The sequence below is a fragment of the Nuphar pumila genome, chromosome 8 (genome assembly GCF_984573655.1).
Source record: "Nuphar pumila chromosome 8, dmNupPumi1.hap1.1, whole genome shotgun sequence".
In the NCBI taxonomy this organism is placed as follows: domain Eukaryota; kingdom Viridiplantae; phylum Streptophyta; class Magnoliopsida; order Nymphaeales; family Nymphaeaceae; genus Nuphar; species Nuphar pumila.
Window position 1 is genome coordinate 31979238 of NC_143256.1, and position 18418 is coordinate 31997655.

Sequence of the window (18418 nt, forward strand, 5' to 3'; positions counted from 1 at the left end):
TTGGGCAAGATGAACCACGAGCAGCTTGTTTAAGCTTAAATGAGTCAAGCACGATCAGAGGGTGTTGGCTCAGCTCAGCTTTGGGTGTGTTCGTGGGGGTGTAATATATAAGATTTAAGTGTAATATATGTCACAATAAACAGTTTGATACGATCCTTGAATTTGAATCAGTGAAGTGATCTAATCAAACAGACTGGCCTGACTGTATTCAAATTGAACCTAATACCTTTTCAATAAATTTTGTACCTGAACCAATATGTATGCAAACCTGTTGACCCAATAGTTCTGAAATGTATATGAAAACCAAACCCAAAATCTAGCCTAAACTCACATTGCTTTGAGTTTGGATCAAACTTTCCGATTGAATTTGAAATGAGTTTAAAGGAAACTCGGCCTAAACTGGCCCCCTTCAATCAGCCACCACCCAACCCTGCAGGATACAATCAAGATTCTGCCCTCATTGCGAGCTTTTAAACTTTTGAAAGGCAAGAACCAAGCTCACCCCCTTATGCGAGTAGGAATGTTGGATCATCCATAACTTAACGTCCCCAATAATACCATATTAAGCAGCTTATGACAGCAAATTATGGTTGATCATCTCTTTTTTCCTTTTTTTTCTGGGAGAAAAGTGGTTTGATTATTTTTAAAAAGAGCTAGGCTCTGTTTAAAACCATATTTTGTCAACACATGGGAACAGTATTTCTATCCCAATGCAAGGCTCCCAAAACAGAGGCTTATATGACTCTGGGATAGTGTATGGCTCAATCAGATGGTCATTTTCTTAATTCCCAAAGTATTGGATAACCAACTTGTCCTAGCCAAGTGAGACATGGTGGGAATACCTCCATATGCTACATAACTCGATATCCCGGCTATCTCATTTTTTCTGGATAAATGAGTCGCTCCAGAAAAACACCCTAAAAGGGACAGATGGTGGAATGCTTAGAAAGAAGCCACTTGGTCTTTGCTTATTCCAGGTCCATCTCTTCGGGTGTCACTTTAAGATATTTTCCTACCACCACACAAACATGCTGTGTTTTAGATTCGGGTCATATCCACCTTAAAGGAATGGATCCCATCAAGATGAACTCAGATCCCTTGGCTCTCTTCAATTCTCATCAGGTTGACTATGGCGTAGTGTGCTTCGAAACTCATCTATCAACAGTTCATACCTCTTCTTTACCTTTCACTTGATGATATATGTAAGGGTGCCAATGGGTACGGTCCCAAGTCCCAACCCAGATCCAAAACCTTATTATCAGATAGGGGCAGTTCACATCAAAACCTGACACGGATTCGAAACATAAGCAGTCTGGTATTTTTGGATCTAGACTAGAACTGGGCAAGCATATAACATCGGATCTGGGTCAGAATCAGAGCTGAACCTAACTTGTTTTTATTTTTTATGTTTTCTAAAAATGTTGAATACTCATTTTACTGAATCTAGAGTCATGGAAGTTCATGTCTGGTCAGAATCCATACCCTATTCAACCCAGCTTGCTGAAAACAGATACGGTGTTGGACCAAGCATGACCCAACCTGTATCCGACCTATCCGAACATGCACCATTCATGTAGCTACTTGTGTTCGCCACTCCAACACTTGCAGTGAAATCGAAACACCTCAATCAAATGATACCTGGGAATCACCTAAATACAAACAAGTTCTGGTGAGTTAACTTACAGAAATCAATTTGGACAAGCTGCGTCCAAGAAAGCTTACCCTTAACCTATTCTGAGTCTGGATCCAAATACAGCACTATGGAAGACAGATTATGACATGCACACAAAATGAAAATGTGTCAGAAATTTCCAGGCCCCATCCCCTCATAAACAAATCAAGTGCTCAAACTGACCTGGCCGTCTGTTTCACATATTCTGTTCTACCAACTATAGCTATCAAATCAAACAAAGAGAAAACTTAGGCAAGCATGTAGCTCTTGACATGCACAAAATAAAGGGCAAAAGGATACTTCTAAATGAATGCCATATCCAAAACTAGATGAACACAGACTTAGAAATTGTTAATTGACTCCAAAATATTCATATTATTCCATTCATAATCATACTCTCATCTATATAAAATGAAAAACTGAAGAGAACAACAATCAAACATAAAAACAAAAATGCTAAATATAGATGAGAGATTTTGGAGATTGCTCCATCACTCCTCAACACAGGCGAGTTTTTCTACTCATCCACCCTTGTGACCATTTCTCCTTTGTCCCTGGGTTTCCTGCTTTTTCCTGCAGCACTTTGTTCTGCCTTCTTCTGTGCTCGGATCAATGCTCGCCTGGCACGGGGGCGCATCTCCCTTACTTTCCTAGGTGGCATTACATGTGGCTCTAGAGGTCGGTCAACAAAAGGATGCTCATCACCACTGAAAATTCTTAGTTTCCGATCTCGGTCCTGCATCAGCATGAACATTATTATTAGCAGTAAATTTCAGGACATAATTAGCATTGCAGATGCAAACATAATTGCAATATCATCCACATTCCTAGCTAGGTCTCAATGAGATCACTTAAAAAAAGATTAAATCCGTGCCAACAAACTTGAGGAAGGTTGTCATGATATCGGAGAATCAATTTGGTTTTATGCCTGGAAGATCAACTATGGAACCTATACATCTTCTTAGACAACTTATTGAGAGAAATAGAGAGAGGAACAAAGATTTGCATATGGTTTTTATTGATTTGGAGAAGGCATACGATAGAGTACCTAGGGACGTTCTCTGGTGGACAATGATGAAGAAAGGTGTTTCTCTCAAGTACATTAGTATAATTAAGGATATGTACGAAGGAGTAGTAACCAATGTCCGCGCTTGTGGAGGGGTGACAACCAATTTTTCTATAACGGTTGGGTTACATCAAGGATCTGATTTAAGCCCTTTCCTATTTGCTATAGTGATGGATGAGCTTACGAGATCAATTCAAGAAAATGTGTCGTGGTGTATGTTGTTTGCTGATGATATTGTTTTAATTGATGAGTCTAGAGTTGGGGTTAATGCTAAGTTAGAATTATGGAGACAGACATTGGAAGCAAGAGGTTTTAAGTTGAGGAAGAGTAAGACAGAATATATGGAATGTCGGTTTAGTAAGCAACGAAGTAGTGATGGGAGTCTAGTGAAGCTTGGTGAGCAAGAAATACTGGTGGATAATTGTTTCAAATATTTGGGATCTATCATTCAAAAGTATGAAGAAATTGATGGAGATGTAAATCATAGGATAAAGATTGGGTGGATGAAATAAAAAAGTGCAACTGGAGTGTTGTGCGATCGTAGAATGCCATTGCGGTTGAAGGGAAAGTTTTATAGAACGACTATTAGGCTCGCTTTACTATATGGTACGGAATGTTGGGCTGCCAAGAGGCATCATATTCAAAAAATGAGTGTAGCTAAGATGTGTATGCTTAGATGGATCTGTGGAAATACAATAAAAGATAAGATTTGGAACGAAGAGATACGTAAGAAGGTAGGCGTTGCACCCATTGAAAATAAGATGAGAGAGAATCGTTTACGGTGGTTTGGACATATTCGGCAAAGGCCTAATGATGCTCCAGTTAGAAGGATGGAGAAATGGAAAAATATATTAGTTAAAAGAGGTCGGGGTAGGCCTAGGAAGACTTGGATGGAGATGATAGGAAAGGATATGAATGCTTTGAACCTCATCGAGGACATGGCTGAAAAGAAGTCGTCATTATGTATATGTCTGACCCGACCCGATTTATATAATGGATCGGGTCCAGACCCAATTAGTGTATAATGTAAATTAGCATGTTATTAAGAGGTATTTTTGTACCCTAGTTTTATACACTTAACACATTAATAGAATGAAAGGTGCAGCCAGGACAGACTGACGCCCTTTCTCTGGAACCTCTCTCTCTCTCTCTCTCGATGACAAGTCTGTGTAGAGATCAAGGGCTCCTTTCTCACATGGTATCAGAGTCAGCGTGACGTCTGGGAGTGAAGGGCTGCCTCGTTTTCACCCTATCAACGTGAAGTCAACAGGCGCGTGGATCTGCGTGGATCTAACCAAGTTTGGGTGTGAAAAAGTTGATCTCGGTTTCACGATGACAGGTTCCCCTCTCTTTCTGTGAGAACCTCGACCTCCACGTGAATCTGGAAACGTAAAGTGCAGGTTTCCCTCTTTCTTTCTGTGAAAAACTCGACCTCTGTGATTCTCTTTGATTTTCTGTGATCCTCTTTCCTTCTGTGAGAAACTCGACCTCTGTGGAAACGTAAATCTGTTTTTATTTCAGATCACTGTGATTCTCTTTGATTTTCTACAATCTGCACTTCTGAAATTTATGTTAATCTGTGATTCTTCTGTTAATCTGTGTTGTTTTCGTGGGTTCTGAAATTATTTTTTATTGCATTTTCTGGAAACGCGTTATTCCTTTTTGTTTTTCTCTTTCTGTCTGCCGAGTATCACCTGGTGCATCAGCCTGCCGAATATCACCTGGTGCATCAGCCTGCCGAGTATCACCTGGAAACCATGTGAACTTGTTTTCTATCATCTGTCAGCCGAGTGTCCTGTTAGCCGAGCTCTCTGTTTTGTTTCTCATACCTAAGTGTCAGTTCAGGTTTTCTCTCAAATGGATTTTACTCATGCGTAGTTATGTCTGTCCTCAAGTTTTCTCGGTCAACTAGTCTCTGAAAAACTGAATAGCTTCAATTTCTTAACCTGGAAAAGACAGATCATCTCATTTATAAAGAGTCAGGACCTCTCTGGTCATCTGGATGGATCGGTTCCACCGCCTCCAAAATTCTTTTAGCAGGAAAAAGCGGACGATAAAGGAGAACAATCTGTTGTTCTTCACAAGAATCCAGAATATGTTGCTTGGATGAAGAGGGATCAATCGCTAGTGGCATACATCACTTCAACTCTCTCACAGGAGGTCCTTATTGCTCTTCCTGATGATTGTTCGGCCAAGGAACTGTGAGATAAGTTTGTTCAAACATATTCACAAATTTCTGAGGCAAAAATTATGTTTCTTAAGCGAGAGTTTCAAATGCTGAAGAAAGATTCTATGTCTATTATGGAATACCTGAACAAAATGAAAGGCATCACAGACCAGCTGGCTGTTGTTGGGTGTCTTGTCAGTGAAAAAGATAAAGTATAACAAACCTTGAGTGGATTGGGGCCAGACTATCATGTTATGACGACAACCTTACTATGTTTACCAAAACTTCCAAAGTTTGAAGATCTTCGTGCGAAATTATTGCAATATGAGATGACTCTGAAAGGATCTTCTGAAGATTCTCATGGGCATTCAGGAACACAAGATGTGCTAGCTATGAGAATGAGTTATGGTCGAAGACGAGGAAGTTCTTTTCGAGGAAAAGGAGACCAAGGGAGAAATACCTATGGAGGTCGTGGCATACTTCCAACACCCAATATACAAAGACAAAGACCCATTCCCACATGTTTCCTATGCAACAAGAAAGGGCACATTAAAGCAAATTGTTGGTTTAATCCTCAAAACAAAGGGAAAGCTCCACAAGCAGAGGCTAGGAAGGATGGAGAAGTAAAGGAGTTGATGTTGGCAGCCTTGGCAGGATTGAATATGAAGCAAAATGACAAAGGAATTTGGTATGTCGACTCCGGAGCAGTTACTCATGTCACGGGTGATGTAGGTAAACTCTCGACTCTTACTCCTTATGTTGGTAAGAATAGCATAGTCACAGGAGATGGATCTCATCACTCAATCTCACATACTAGAAATGCCATTATACCCATGTCAAAGTCCTCTCTTAAACTTCCAAGTGTCATCCATGCACCTAATATTCAAAAGAACATTGTTTCTGTCTCAAAACCCGTTGATGATGCTAATGCTTCAGTTGAATTTACTCTCTTTTTTGTTTATGTCAAGGATCTTCGCATGAGGAAGACATTCGCTGAAGGAAAACGATGTGGCAACATGTACATCTTTCAAGAAGATCCTTCCTCCATTCATTCCGACTATTCATCCTTGAAGCCTCACCAACGTCAATTTTTTTATCCTGATTTTATATTTACTATTTCTGAATGTAATAAGCCAAGACTTTGGCATAGTCGTCTTGGCCATTGTGGTCGCCATTTTATTGAAAAACTTGTCTTGAATAATCTTATTCCTAAGTCCAGTCTGAGTTTAGAGGTCGTTGATACAAAGTGTTCTAGTTGTTATTTATGTAAGAGTCATGTTTTACCATTTGCTTCCATTAATAAAAGAGCTTCAAGGCCATTTGAGGTCATTTGTTCAGATGTCTGGGGTCCTGCCCCAATTACTTCTCTTTCTGGCAGTAAATACTATCTTATTTTCATTGATAGTTACTCACATTATGCTTAATATTTTTTATGAAGCACAAATCAGAAGTCTTTGGATTGTTCCAGACATTTCATTCTTTTGTTCAAAATCATTTCTCTATCAACATTCTCAATTTTCAGTGTGATGGAAGAGGTGAATTCTCCTCGAGTGACTTTGTTAGTTTCCTTCAACATAATGGGATAAAGAGAAGAGTGTCTTGCCCGCATACACCTCAACAAAATGGGATTGCTGAGAGGAAGCATCGACATATTGTTGAGACTGTAATAAGCATGATGCACGGGAGCAATCTCCCTGTATCATTATGGACTGAGGCGTTTCACTCCACAGTTCATGTGATAAATCGATTGCCCATGAGTATCTTAGAAAATAAGTCACCATATTTCTCTCTTTTTGGCATACAACTTGATTATCATGAATTACGTGTGTTTGAGTCTGTTTGCTATGTTCACATTGACAGCTCACTCAGGCACAAGTTCCAAGATAAAGCCTTAAAATGCAGATTTATAGGATATGCAGAAGACTACAAAGGGTATAGGTGCTATGATCCCCTGAGTAAGCGTGTCAAAATATCAAGGAATATAATTTTCGATGAAATGAACTTTGATGATCAGGATGCTAATTCAACCCTTCATGCTGATAACTCAAGCCCCAGCATTGAGGTATACTACCCATGGTTAAATTTAGAACTCTTTTCCAATGGTAAAGTAGACTGTCCAGAAAATTGCAGTCAGAAGGAGACACATGAGGAATCAGCCAATGAAACTCAAACGGAAGAGACTGTTACACATGACTTGGAGCCAACAAGGTATAAGGGTATTGTGTACACCCGGCGAGAGAAAGAGCCCTCATTCATTTCTTGTACAAGTACGGATCCATTTGGATCATCCGCTTCACAGACGATGGATATCAGAAGATCCTCACGGATTCGACATCCGCTTGACAGGTGGGTAAGTTATAAAAAAATTTCATTGGATTTTCAGTTGTTCTTGACATCCATAAGTAAAGAGGATGAGCCTCTCATGTTCTATCAAGCTGCGAGCTCTAGAAGATGGGTAGAAGCAATGAATGAAGAAATGGAGGCCTTACATGAATGTGGGACATGGGAGATTGTACCTAGACCACTAAACAAAAATGTTGTTGGGTCAAAATGGGTGTACAAGATAAAGTATAAACCAGACGGGAGCATCGAAAGGTGCAAGGCTAGACTTGTAACCAAGGGATTCACACAAGGGGAAGGCCAAGACTTTGATGAAACTTTCAGTCCTGTAGTTAAAATGGGGACCATTCGCATTGTGTTGAGTCTAGCCATTAAACATGGATGAACATTGAGCCAGCTGGATGTAAAAAATGCATTTCTGCACAGGGATTTAAAAGAGAAGGTCTACATGGAACAACCCACTGGATATGCAGAACGAGACGCCAAAAATTATGTATGCAAGTTAAAGAGAGCACTCTATGGTTTGAAACAAGCTTCTTGTTCCTGGTTCGACAGTTTTTCTCTAGAGATACAACAGCATGGCTTCTCTCGGTCCCTTCTGGATCACTCATTATTTACTCACAATGAACAAGGAATCACTACTCTTCTATTAATATATGTAGATGACATCATCATCACAGGGAACTGTAAAAGTCACATTGAGCAGGTGAAGAAGTTATTAAATCAGAGATTTAAGATGAAAGATTTGGGAGAGCTGCGATATTTTCTTGGAGTAGAAGTTGATAAAAGAAATGATACACTCACCCTTACTCAACACAAATACACGTTGGACATTCTCAGCAGAGCAGGCATGACAGATTGTAAGCCGTTAACAACTCCAAGTGTCATTCATCAGAAACTGAGTTCAAAAGAAGGGGATATATATGGAGATCCCACTAAGTATCGTAGCTTAGTTGGCATGTTGCAATACCTGACTTTTACTAGACCTGATATAGTATATTCGGTTAATCAGGTATCCCAGTTTATGCATGAACCTCGTATGTCACATATGGAGGCAGTCAAACGTATACTTCGTTACCTGAAGGGTACAGTTGGTGATGGGCTGGTATACAAGAAAAGAGAATTAGATCCAGGCGGGGCCATGAGATCGTCACTTATGCTGATGTTGATTGGGCAGGTCATCCAGACGAACGACAATCAGTATCCGGTTATTGCAGCTTCATTGGACCAAACTTGGTATCCTGGAGCAGTAGAAAACAAAAGGCAGTTGCTAGATCAAGCACTGAGGCTGAATACAGATCGATGGCCACTGCCACGGCCGAGGCTACATGGATAAGACAGCTCCTGACAGAAATGGGAGAACTGATTGCTCTATCACTGTTGCTGTGTGACAATCAAAGTGCCATCAACATGTCCTTCAATCCCATCCACCATAGTCGAGCAAAGTACATTGAAATAGATTAACATTTTATTAGAAAAAGGTTGAAGATAAAGAGATTGAGCCCATGTATGTGTCAACTGAAGAACAAGTTGCTGACATCCTCACTAAAGGGTTGACAAAGGACAGATTTTGGTTTCTGAAAAGCAAGTTGTTCATGGTTCAGCACCATGCACAACTTGAGGGAGGCTGAAAAGAAGTCGTCATTATGTATATGTCTGACCCGACCCGATTTATATAATGGATCGGGTCCAGACCCAATTAGTGTATAATGTAAATTAGCATGTTATTAAGGGGTATTTTTGTACCCTAGTTTTATACACTTAACACATTAATAGAATGAAAGGTGCAGCCACGACAGACTGACGCCCTCTCTCTGGAATCTCTCTCTTTCTCTTTCTCTTTCTCTTTCTCTCTCTCTCTCTCCCCTCTCTCTCTCTCGGTGACAGGTCTGTGTAGAGATCAAGGGCTCCTTTCTCACAATGGCGTTGGATAGAAATGATTGGAGGAGAAGGATTCATGTGAAAGACCCAGAATGATTTTCTTTGTTGGTTCATATCGCCGACCCCAATTGTTTTGGGATGAAGGCGTAGTTGTTATTGTTGTTGTATATTTGGGATATTACAGGCACAGGTAAGGGGCCCACATACACCAGTTGTGTTTTCAAGTATTTTTTTGAAATATTGATAAAACTGGCCTGTCCGACACTTGTAAAGTTAAAATGTTCAGAATTAAATTATTTGTACTGTGTAATGATGTTCAAGTATGGGAAGATGTTAACTACGTTGTTTGCTAATTGAAGAAGATAATTTGGATGGCCCAGAGAGTTCCACAATATGCTGACTCCAAATGAAGTTCAGCCATCAGGTCATCACCCTACCACAACAGCTTGATCGGTTCCGAGGAAGGAATAAATATACTGAAGATACTTTTTTTCTACCAATGAGCTGTCATTAAGCATCCATTAATGACAAAACAAATAACTGCTGCTTTTCAGAAATCTGATCAATGCCAAATACAATGCCCCAAGAAGATCGAACATCAGACTTGCTTAGTTACCACTGCAGGGGTCGCCCATGGGTTGGGGGTGGGGGTTGGTTTGTAAAGGTGTTCAGTTAAAGACCCCAGAACAAACCCTGCTGGCGCATGGGTATGTACATAGCTTTCAGAGATTGGCTACGTAAGGCAGGGTGGTCATGGGGCCCCACCTGGGGTTTTCCCCCGCTTCGGCGAAGGTTCCTCATCATAAAAAAAAAACATCAGACTTGCTTAGTAAGAGATCTAAAGAAGAAACAAGTAATGATAGCCAAACTTCCAAATTGAAATCTTGAAGCTGGGAAGGTGAAATCCATGGAGTGAGGTACTTTCTATTTCAAGGAGGTTCCCCATTCCAGCCAAATATGCAAAGGGGTTGAATGACATAGTTGGACGGTATAATTACACCACCATTACTGACTATAGGGTCCATGTTTTTCAACAGGCTGGATCATAGACTGCCTGTGGGCCTATCCAAAAATTATAAAGGGAAATTACATGGCCGGCCCATGTCAAATTTTGACCAGGCCAGTCAGCCTGTTGATGGCACTAGCAGCCTAGGCCTAGGCTTAGTTAGTGCCAAGCCACAGGTGGGCCATGGGCTGCTTTGTCATGGCCTTGAAGTGCCCATTGGCCATGTCAAACTGCTTCTGTCAGTTCACCTAGACCTACATGCATCTGCATCGAGACCTTGTCCAATGTACCAACACGCTTGGACTGATGCAGCTTGCCTCCAGCACATAATGAATTGGTATTAGAATCACGATTTCATTGTCATTTTCACACCCGCATGAGATGGTGATATTGGATGCTTGTGCCCCTACCCGCAATGCAAGAGATGTGGCTCCTAGCACAGTGAAGACGGATTGATGAGAATGGCTTGCTCAAAGGACTTTTATAGAGAACCACATCAGCAAGGTGAGGCTTGCAGTTGCAGAATGTGAAGACTGACTGGATGACATGAAAGGTGGGGTAATCCACTTGACCTTTAAGTTTCATTGCCTTGAAGACATCATGAAGTTTGCAATTCAAATGTTTTGGTCCTATAGACGGATAGAGAAGCTCACCATCAAAGAGCAAGAACTCAGGATGCACAATGCCGTCCTTGAGTAGGATATTAAAGAACTCAGGATGTGCAATACAATCCTTGAAATTGGTGCATGACGTAGAAATATTACCCCTCTAAGGGAGAATGTGAAGGTTAAGGTGCTTGAGTCGATGAGGTACGAGGGTGCTCGCAACACCAAGAAGCTTGAGAACTTCCAATGGCAACTGAAAAATACTTGAAAGCAAGGGTACCTGGTCACTCCATTTTGCCCTCCGTACCCATGTCAACACGCATTGATACCCGGACACACCATTTTTCCCTCCGTACATACAAGTTTGTATTTAATTTATAATTTATAATTTATAATTTATAATTTATAATTATATTTTCAGTTTATAACTTTATATTTTCAGTATATAATATATATTTTAGATATAGCATGTATATTTAGATTATATTCAGTTTATTTTGAATTTATGTGATATATATATATATAGCCATGTCCCCATACCCACATTTTTTTGAATTGCCATGTGGTACCCTCTGTACACCCAGGTAAGCTACCAAGACATATGAGAAGGAAACAAGGACCAATATGGTGATCACGTTCCTCAAAAGTGACACTATGTTATGGTAGTGTCCTGCTCTATTGAAATCGATCACGTACATGCATGACCGACACCTTTGATTATCTAAAGTAGGTGCTACACAAACATCTTGAAAATTTTGAGTATATGGTGTGCAAGAGCACTAAACATTCCCTAGCTGAACACCATCGTGATAGAGGATGATAATCGAGAAGCTGTTCTACACAAAGGGGTTGCAGTCATGGGTGAAGCATGAGCTATGATAACTTCAAGTCAAGGATATCACTGCAGCACTGGCAGCTGCAGTGTTTGGTGGAAGGCCCTCCTCATAAGGACAACACAAGGGACAGCTGCTCATCATGCCACAAAAGGCCAACAATGGGAATAGAGGAAGGAGCACATTAGCCACACCAAAGGGAAGGGTGAGAGAAGGCAACCCCTACCTGATAGAAGGAAATGGATGTTTTATCTCATCATAGCTTGATAGAACCCTAATCTAATCATACTTTTCATATTTGATTTTACCTTGTTATAAATCTCTCAAACAACAACAACTACGCCTTCATCCCAAAACAATTGGGGTCGGCGATATGAACCAAAAAAGAAAATCATTCTGGGTCTTCCACATGAATCCTTCTCCTCCAATCATTTTTATCCAATGCCATGTCCTCGGTGAGGTTCAAAGCATTCATATCCTTTCCTATCACCTCCATCCATGTCTTCCTAGGCCTACCTCGACCTCTTTTAACTAATATATTTTCTCATTTCTCCATCCTTCTAACTGGAGCATCATTAGGCCTTCGCCGAATATGTCCAAACCATCGTAAACGATTCTCTCTCATCTTATTTTCAATGGATGCAACGCCTACCTTCTTACGTATCTCCTCGTTCTGAATCTTATCTTTTATTGTATTTTCACACATCCATCTCAGCATACGCATCTCTACTACACTCATTTTTTGAATATGATGTCTCTTGGCAGCCCAACATTCCGTACCATATAGTAAAGCAGGCCTAATAGTCGTCCTATAAAACTTTTCCTTCAACTGCAATAGCATTCTACGATCGCACAACACTCCAATTGCACTTTTCCATTTCATCCACCCAACCTTTATCCTATGATTTACATCTCCATCAATTTCTCCATACTTTTGAATGATAGATCCCAAATATTTGAAACAATTATCCACCAGTATTTCTTGCTCACCAAGCTTCACTACACTCCCATCACTACTTTGTTGCTTACTAAACCGACATTCCATGTATTCTGTCTTACTCTTACTCAACTTAAAACCTCTTGCTTTCAATGTCTGTCTCCATAATTCTAACTTAGCATTAACCCCAGCTCTAGACTCATCAATCAAAACAATATCATCAGCAAACAACATACACCACGGCACATTTTCTTGAATTGATCTTGTAAGTTCATCCATCACAATAGCAAATAGGAAAGGGCTTAAAGCAAATCCTTGATGTAACTCAACCGTTATAGGAAAATTGGTTGTCACCCCTCCACAAGTGCGGACATTGGTTACTACTCCTTCATACATATCCTTAATTATACTAATGTACTTGAGAGAAACACCTTTCTTCATCATTGTCCACCAGAGAACGTCCCTAGGTACTCTATCGTATGCCTTCTCCAAATCAATAAAAACCATATGCAAATCTTTGTTCCTCTCTCTATTTCTCTCAATAAGTTGTCTAAGAAGATGTATAGCTTTCATAGTTGATCTTCCAGGCATAAAACCAAATTGATTCTCCAATATCATGACAACCTTCCTCAACCTAGACTCAATCACCCTCTCCCAAAGTTTCATAATATGACTCATGAGTTTTATACCACGATAGTTTGTGCAATCTTGTATATCACCCTTATTCTTATATAGAGGCACCAAAGTACTCTTCCTCCACTCATTAGGCATCTTATTTGTCTGTCAAATCTTGTTAAAAAGATTTGTCAACCATTCTAAACATTTTTCTCCCAAGCATTTCCAAGCCTCGATAGGTATACCATCTGGGCCAACTGCCCTTCTTGATTTCATTTTCTTCAAAGCCTCTGCAATTTCTTTCTTTTGAATCTTGCGCATGAAGTCACGATTCATCTCATGAAAAGGAATGGAGAAGTCTCCAAGATCTTGAGCATGACTTTCATTAAATAGCTTATCAAAATAATCCTTTCATCTCTCCTTAATCTCCTCATCTTTGACTAAAACCCTTTGCGTTTCATCTTTGATACATCTAACCATACCTAGATCCCTCGATTTCCTATCTCTCATCTTTGCAAGCCTATAAATATCCTTCTCGCCCTCTTTGGTATCCAACTTGTCATAAACCTCCTTATATACCTTATCCCTCGCGTTCCGAACTACTTAATTTTAACCATCTTCATCATCTTAGGACTCAGATTTTATCAATTGGATATGGGCTTTTTTTTTATTATACTTAATGAGCTTCTCTGGAATACAGATTAGCTTATATGCTTAACCTTCTTTACATAAGCGCAAATTTATTGTAAACATTTTGATTCTTGTGATATAAACATACCCATACCTTGTGATTCATAAAGAAAGACGTCCTTATTGATCACAATCCAACCAGCCTTGATGATGACAATTAATACAGCCATCATGGCATTATCTAAATAAGTTATGGTAAGAATATGTGGTGTAACATGTTAAGGTTCACAAATGTCATGGTTGTCAATGGGGGGGGGGGGGGGGCAAAACCTGACATGACCCGCCAACCCGACTCTTAGGCGGGTTCGGGTTTGGCTTAAACTAACCCGTTAAACTGGTCGACCCGCCTAACCCATTTATTAAACGGGTCGGGTTCGTGTTATGGGTATGCCAACCCGGCTGACCCGTTTAATAAACGGGTTAGGCGGGCGGGTCAACCCGTTTTACCCAAACCCGACCCGCCAACCCGTTTACCCAACCCCGACCTACCCGCCAACCCGTTTACCCGACCCAACCCGTTTATTAAACGGGTTGGCGGGTCGTGTCGGGTTACCTGTTTAATAAACGGGTCGGGTTCGTGTTTGCCACAACTGACCCGTTTATTAAACGGGTTCGGGTTGTGGTATGTTGACCCGCCAACCCGACCTGATTGCCACCCCTAGTTGTCAATGTGTGTGTGAACATGTGGTCAAAGTTCAAACATATGTTACACCGACTCTTCTAAAAGGTCACCGCACCCGTTTCTTTTGTGTCAGGTAAAGTCAACTACACTGAGGTCCATTTCTGTCCAAAAGTAGATTCAGTTAACCCTAACCAAGTCCAGTTTTATCTATATTACACACACACACACACACACACACACACACATATATATATATATATATATATATATATATATATATATATATATATATATATATATATATCCGCACCTATGGTGTTATTTTTTATTGATGAGGAATAGCAATTGTAGATTGTTAATTTGATTTATTGCATGAATTTATGCATGATGAATTGATGATATGATAATTGTTTTTATTTCATTACTATTAACTTAAAACTGTTAAAAAGTTATATATATATATATATACCCTCCCAGCACCCCACACCCAAGTTTTTTTAAAGTGCCGCATCACTGCATCCAGACCCGCACCTATGTGACGTAGGGTCAAACACATCTTTTTACCCCTAAAAAATTCAGAAATAACGCGATGGTTTTAGGTATTAACAATTGTTGTGCATTTTATATACACACACAAGCATTGTTAGCATTATTTGGGGGGTGTTAACAAGTTCATAAATGTTAATCTTGAGAAATTTGCAATACCAGGTAAATGATAGAACAGAAATCATATGTTCTATGCATGAAGCAGATCCATCAAGCAAGACCAGGGTGGTTTCAGATATAGATCATACTCTTCAATTATAAGCCTAGTCCTATAGATATTTGTGATACCAGTAAAAGTGATGACAAATGGAAAGTAAGAATATATGAAAAACAATAGAAGAAACAGACAGGAAAACATAGAACTTTTCAATCTGCAATGAGCTTCACAAAAGCTTCAGAAACTTAACAGTCCAAAAAATGCATGCAGAGATTCCTCTTCTTTTAACAGGTCCTCTTCTTTTAACAGGTAAGTACTAAAATGCCAATCATGAAATTTTTAGAAAAGACTAATCACTCACATCTCTTAATTTGTTCCGAGGAAGCATCCGTAAGACAGCTTTACGGATAACCTCTGTGGGATCCTTTGCTAGCTGGTCCTTCAAGCTCCTCTCTTTAAGGTGACCAACATACCTACAAGACAAATGATTCTCCAGTGACTTATTCAAACTCCCATTAATTGCATAACATTAGAAAGCACAGTAGATTTAACTAGCTGTCCACAACTCTACTATTCAACCATAAGATATTGAGTTTGAACCATATATTCAGCCAAGTGCTTGGCCAGGGCCAGCATGATGAGCAAAACAAAGGGATTAATGTGGATCACTTGCCCCGTGTGCCAATAATAGAACTTATCAGTCATTTTTCTCCCAGTGACACAAACATCTTTTGCATTAAGGACGATGCACATATCCCCATCTTCACGATATGGAGTGTATGTCGGCTTATCCTTTCCTTGAAGCACAGTAGATAAATGTGATGCCAATCTTCCAAGGACCTGAAAACAGTGTATCTTATGAATTGATGTGCACTATAAGAATACTGAGGACAAAATTTCACTCATACAGTGAAAGATATTAGTTAACCTGCCCTTTTGCATCAAAAACTCTCCATCTCAAACCCTCCAAATTGATTCTTCTTAGGCCAGCAAGAGCTTTCTGCATAGCACAGACATGAATAAAATGAAGTGAGAAATTTCCTTAAAATCATCATAGATAGCAGCCAAAGGCATGGAAAGCAAATGTTAACAGCAAACGAATGTCAAAAAGGAAATCATACTTGCCATTTTGTATAAGGATTGTGAGTTCCACAGATGTAGCAGCGAAAGAGCTTTACACTAACCATATTGGAAAAAAAAGTGACACATTACCACACAGAACTCCAAGAGTGTATGTCTCCTAACTGTACCGTCATTCATCATCTATGCACAAGTTCAGGGGTGGACATTGAATTGGGTACTCAATGGCTGCCCCTTGTGGGATGGAAATTTTGCTCAGACCCTACATGGTCCCAGGTCAAACTGGACCAGACAGCTAGTAGTATCAGGATTGGGTACCTGCCTGGGCTCGGTCAGGCCATTATTTTTAAAAGATATAGTTCTAGTAGTTTCAATTATTTGCCTATGTTTTCTCTCAACTAATCTGTTTTGTTGAGGGGTATAAACACATGAACTTTGGTGAATAATTCCATTATTTTCAAAATAAGTTTTGAAATCATTTGACATAAATTCTTTCCAAGAGTCGGAGCGGAAGATAGAAATTTCAGTCTTAAATAAGGATGGCAGTGGACTAGGGGAAGCGGGGCCCTGCCTCGCCCCGTTTTGACAAAGGATAGAGGACATGAAACGGGGAATGGACTGAGGATGGAGGTTAAAATCAAAACCCATGTGGGGATAGACGCGGGGATGAACTTACTCTTTCCCCCACCCTGCCCCGTCCCCGATCTCCGTTAAGGAAATTACTATTATACCCTTATAAGTATTATAAAATCATATTCCTAACCCTAACATAAAAACCTTTTCGCGAATCTCTCCTTCCTCTAACGAGCCGTGCAAGCTCCCATTTCTATCATCTACTTCCTCTAAGGGTGGAAGGCGACAACAGCGGAAGGCGGCAACAGCGGTGGAAGGCGGTAGAAGGATCGGGGAAACAGGGCCCCTCCCCGTCTTGACTCGTTTGGACTGGAGTTGGAGGACATGAAGCAGAGAATGAACCAAGGATGGCCATACGGGGATGGAAGGCAAAATTTTGAGACGGGGTGAGGGTGGAGACCTTGTCCCTAGTCTTAAATTGATTTTTGATAAGGTTATGATATTTTTTAAAGTTCTCCAAAACCTCATATTTGTGCCTAAAAAAGCATATCCATGAATATCTTGTATAATCATCGACAAATATCACATAATAAGATAAACCACCTTTAGATAAAATAGGAGGTCCCTATACATCCGAGAACACTAATTCAAATGGTTTAGAAGAGAAGAAGGTTCTTTTTAAAAAGGAAAGAGCCTTTATTTTGAGAAAAACACAATCCTCACAATGGAATTTTTTATTATAAAATTTGTTCAAATGGAGCACTTAAGATAATTTTAATAAACGAGGATGTCCCAATCTTTGATGCCATAAAGCTAAGTTCACGCTTTGAACATTATAACAAAAATTATTTTTTGGAAGAAGAAGACGACCCATATAGTAAAGGTCTCCTTCTCTATGTCCTTCTCCAATTTGCTTCCCGGACTGGAGATCCTGCACCAAATACTTGTTGAATGAGAAGAAGACATTAGATCCATGGTCGGTAATTTGTCTGTTAAAGATAAGTCGACCACTTTAAAGCAAAGTTTATTTAGTCTTAAGGTTGCTTTTGGTATTTTATACATAATAAGGGACTCTAATGTAATTTTGTTATCTTGGCCAATCTCTATTTAAACTTAAGGAGATTAGACCTAATTGAATTAACCGAGTTCTTTCTTTTCTCTTTCTCATTTTCTGTGCATCCTCTGAGCCTCAACTCCTACATGGTATCAGAGCCATCGATCTAGGGAGGGTGATCTCAAGTTCTGCGTCAAAGTTTGAGTGAAGGGTTTTAGTTCACGTGAAGAAGATCGAAAAAAAAAAGGTTCACGTGAAAAGATCAAGAAAAGGTGTGTCGTTCTTTTCCTTTCTCGAGTGGTACAGATCTGATAACAGATCTGAGATCTGACAAAAGTCATGACTCGGATCTAAAAGTTGCGTGTGTTATGGGTCTCTGTCGAACAAACTGAATGGATACAAGTATGGGTTCTGTGTTGAAGCCGTAAAGGGGGTGACGGTAAATTTTTTTTGGTATCGTGGAGTTTCTGAAGACCTTAGGCTTTGGATATTTCAGATCTAATCAAAAATCTGAATGTAGTGGGGATTAAATATGTTTTTTCAGTCGTGGACATGTATATTTTAGTTGGGTTCG

General features: G+C 39.9%; 1 protein-coding gene across 1 annotated transcript in view; it reads right to left on the minus strand.

The window, feature by feature from the left end:
• Window positions 1-2004: 2004 nt before the first annotated feature.
• LOC149829882 (uncharacterized) overlaps window positions 2005-18418 on the minus strand; it is a 31435-nt gene continuing 15021 nt past the window's right edge. The window contains exons 3-6 of the mRNA XM_090016133.1: window positions 16066-16137; window positions 15811-15977; window positions 15499-15610; window positions 2005-2408 (exon numbers count right to left, since the gene is read on the minus strand). Of these exons, the coding sequence (XP_089872259.1) occupies window positions 2190-2408; window positions 15499-15610; window positions 15811-15977; window positions 16066-16137 (570 nt within the window). The 3' untranslated portion in view covers window positions 2005-2189. The remainder of the gene's footprint in view (window positions 2409-15498; window positions 15611-15810; window positions 15978-16065; window positions 16138-18418) is intronic.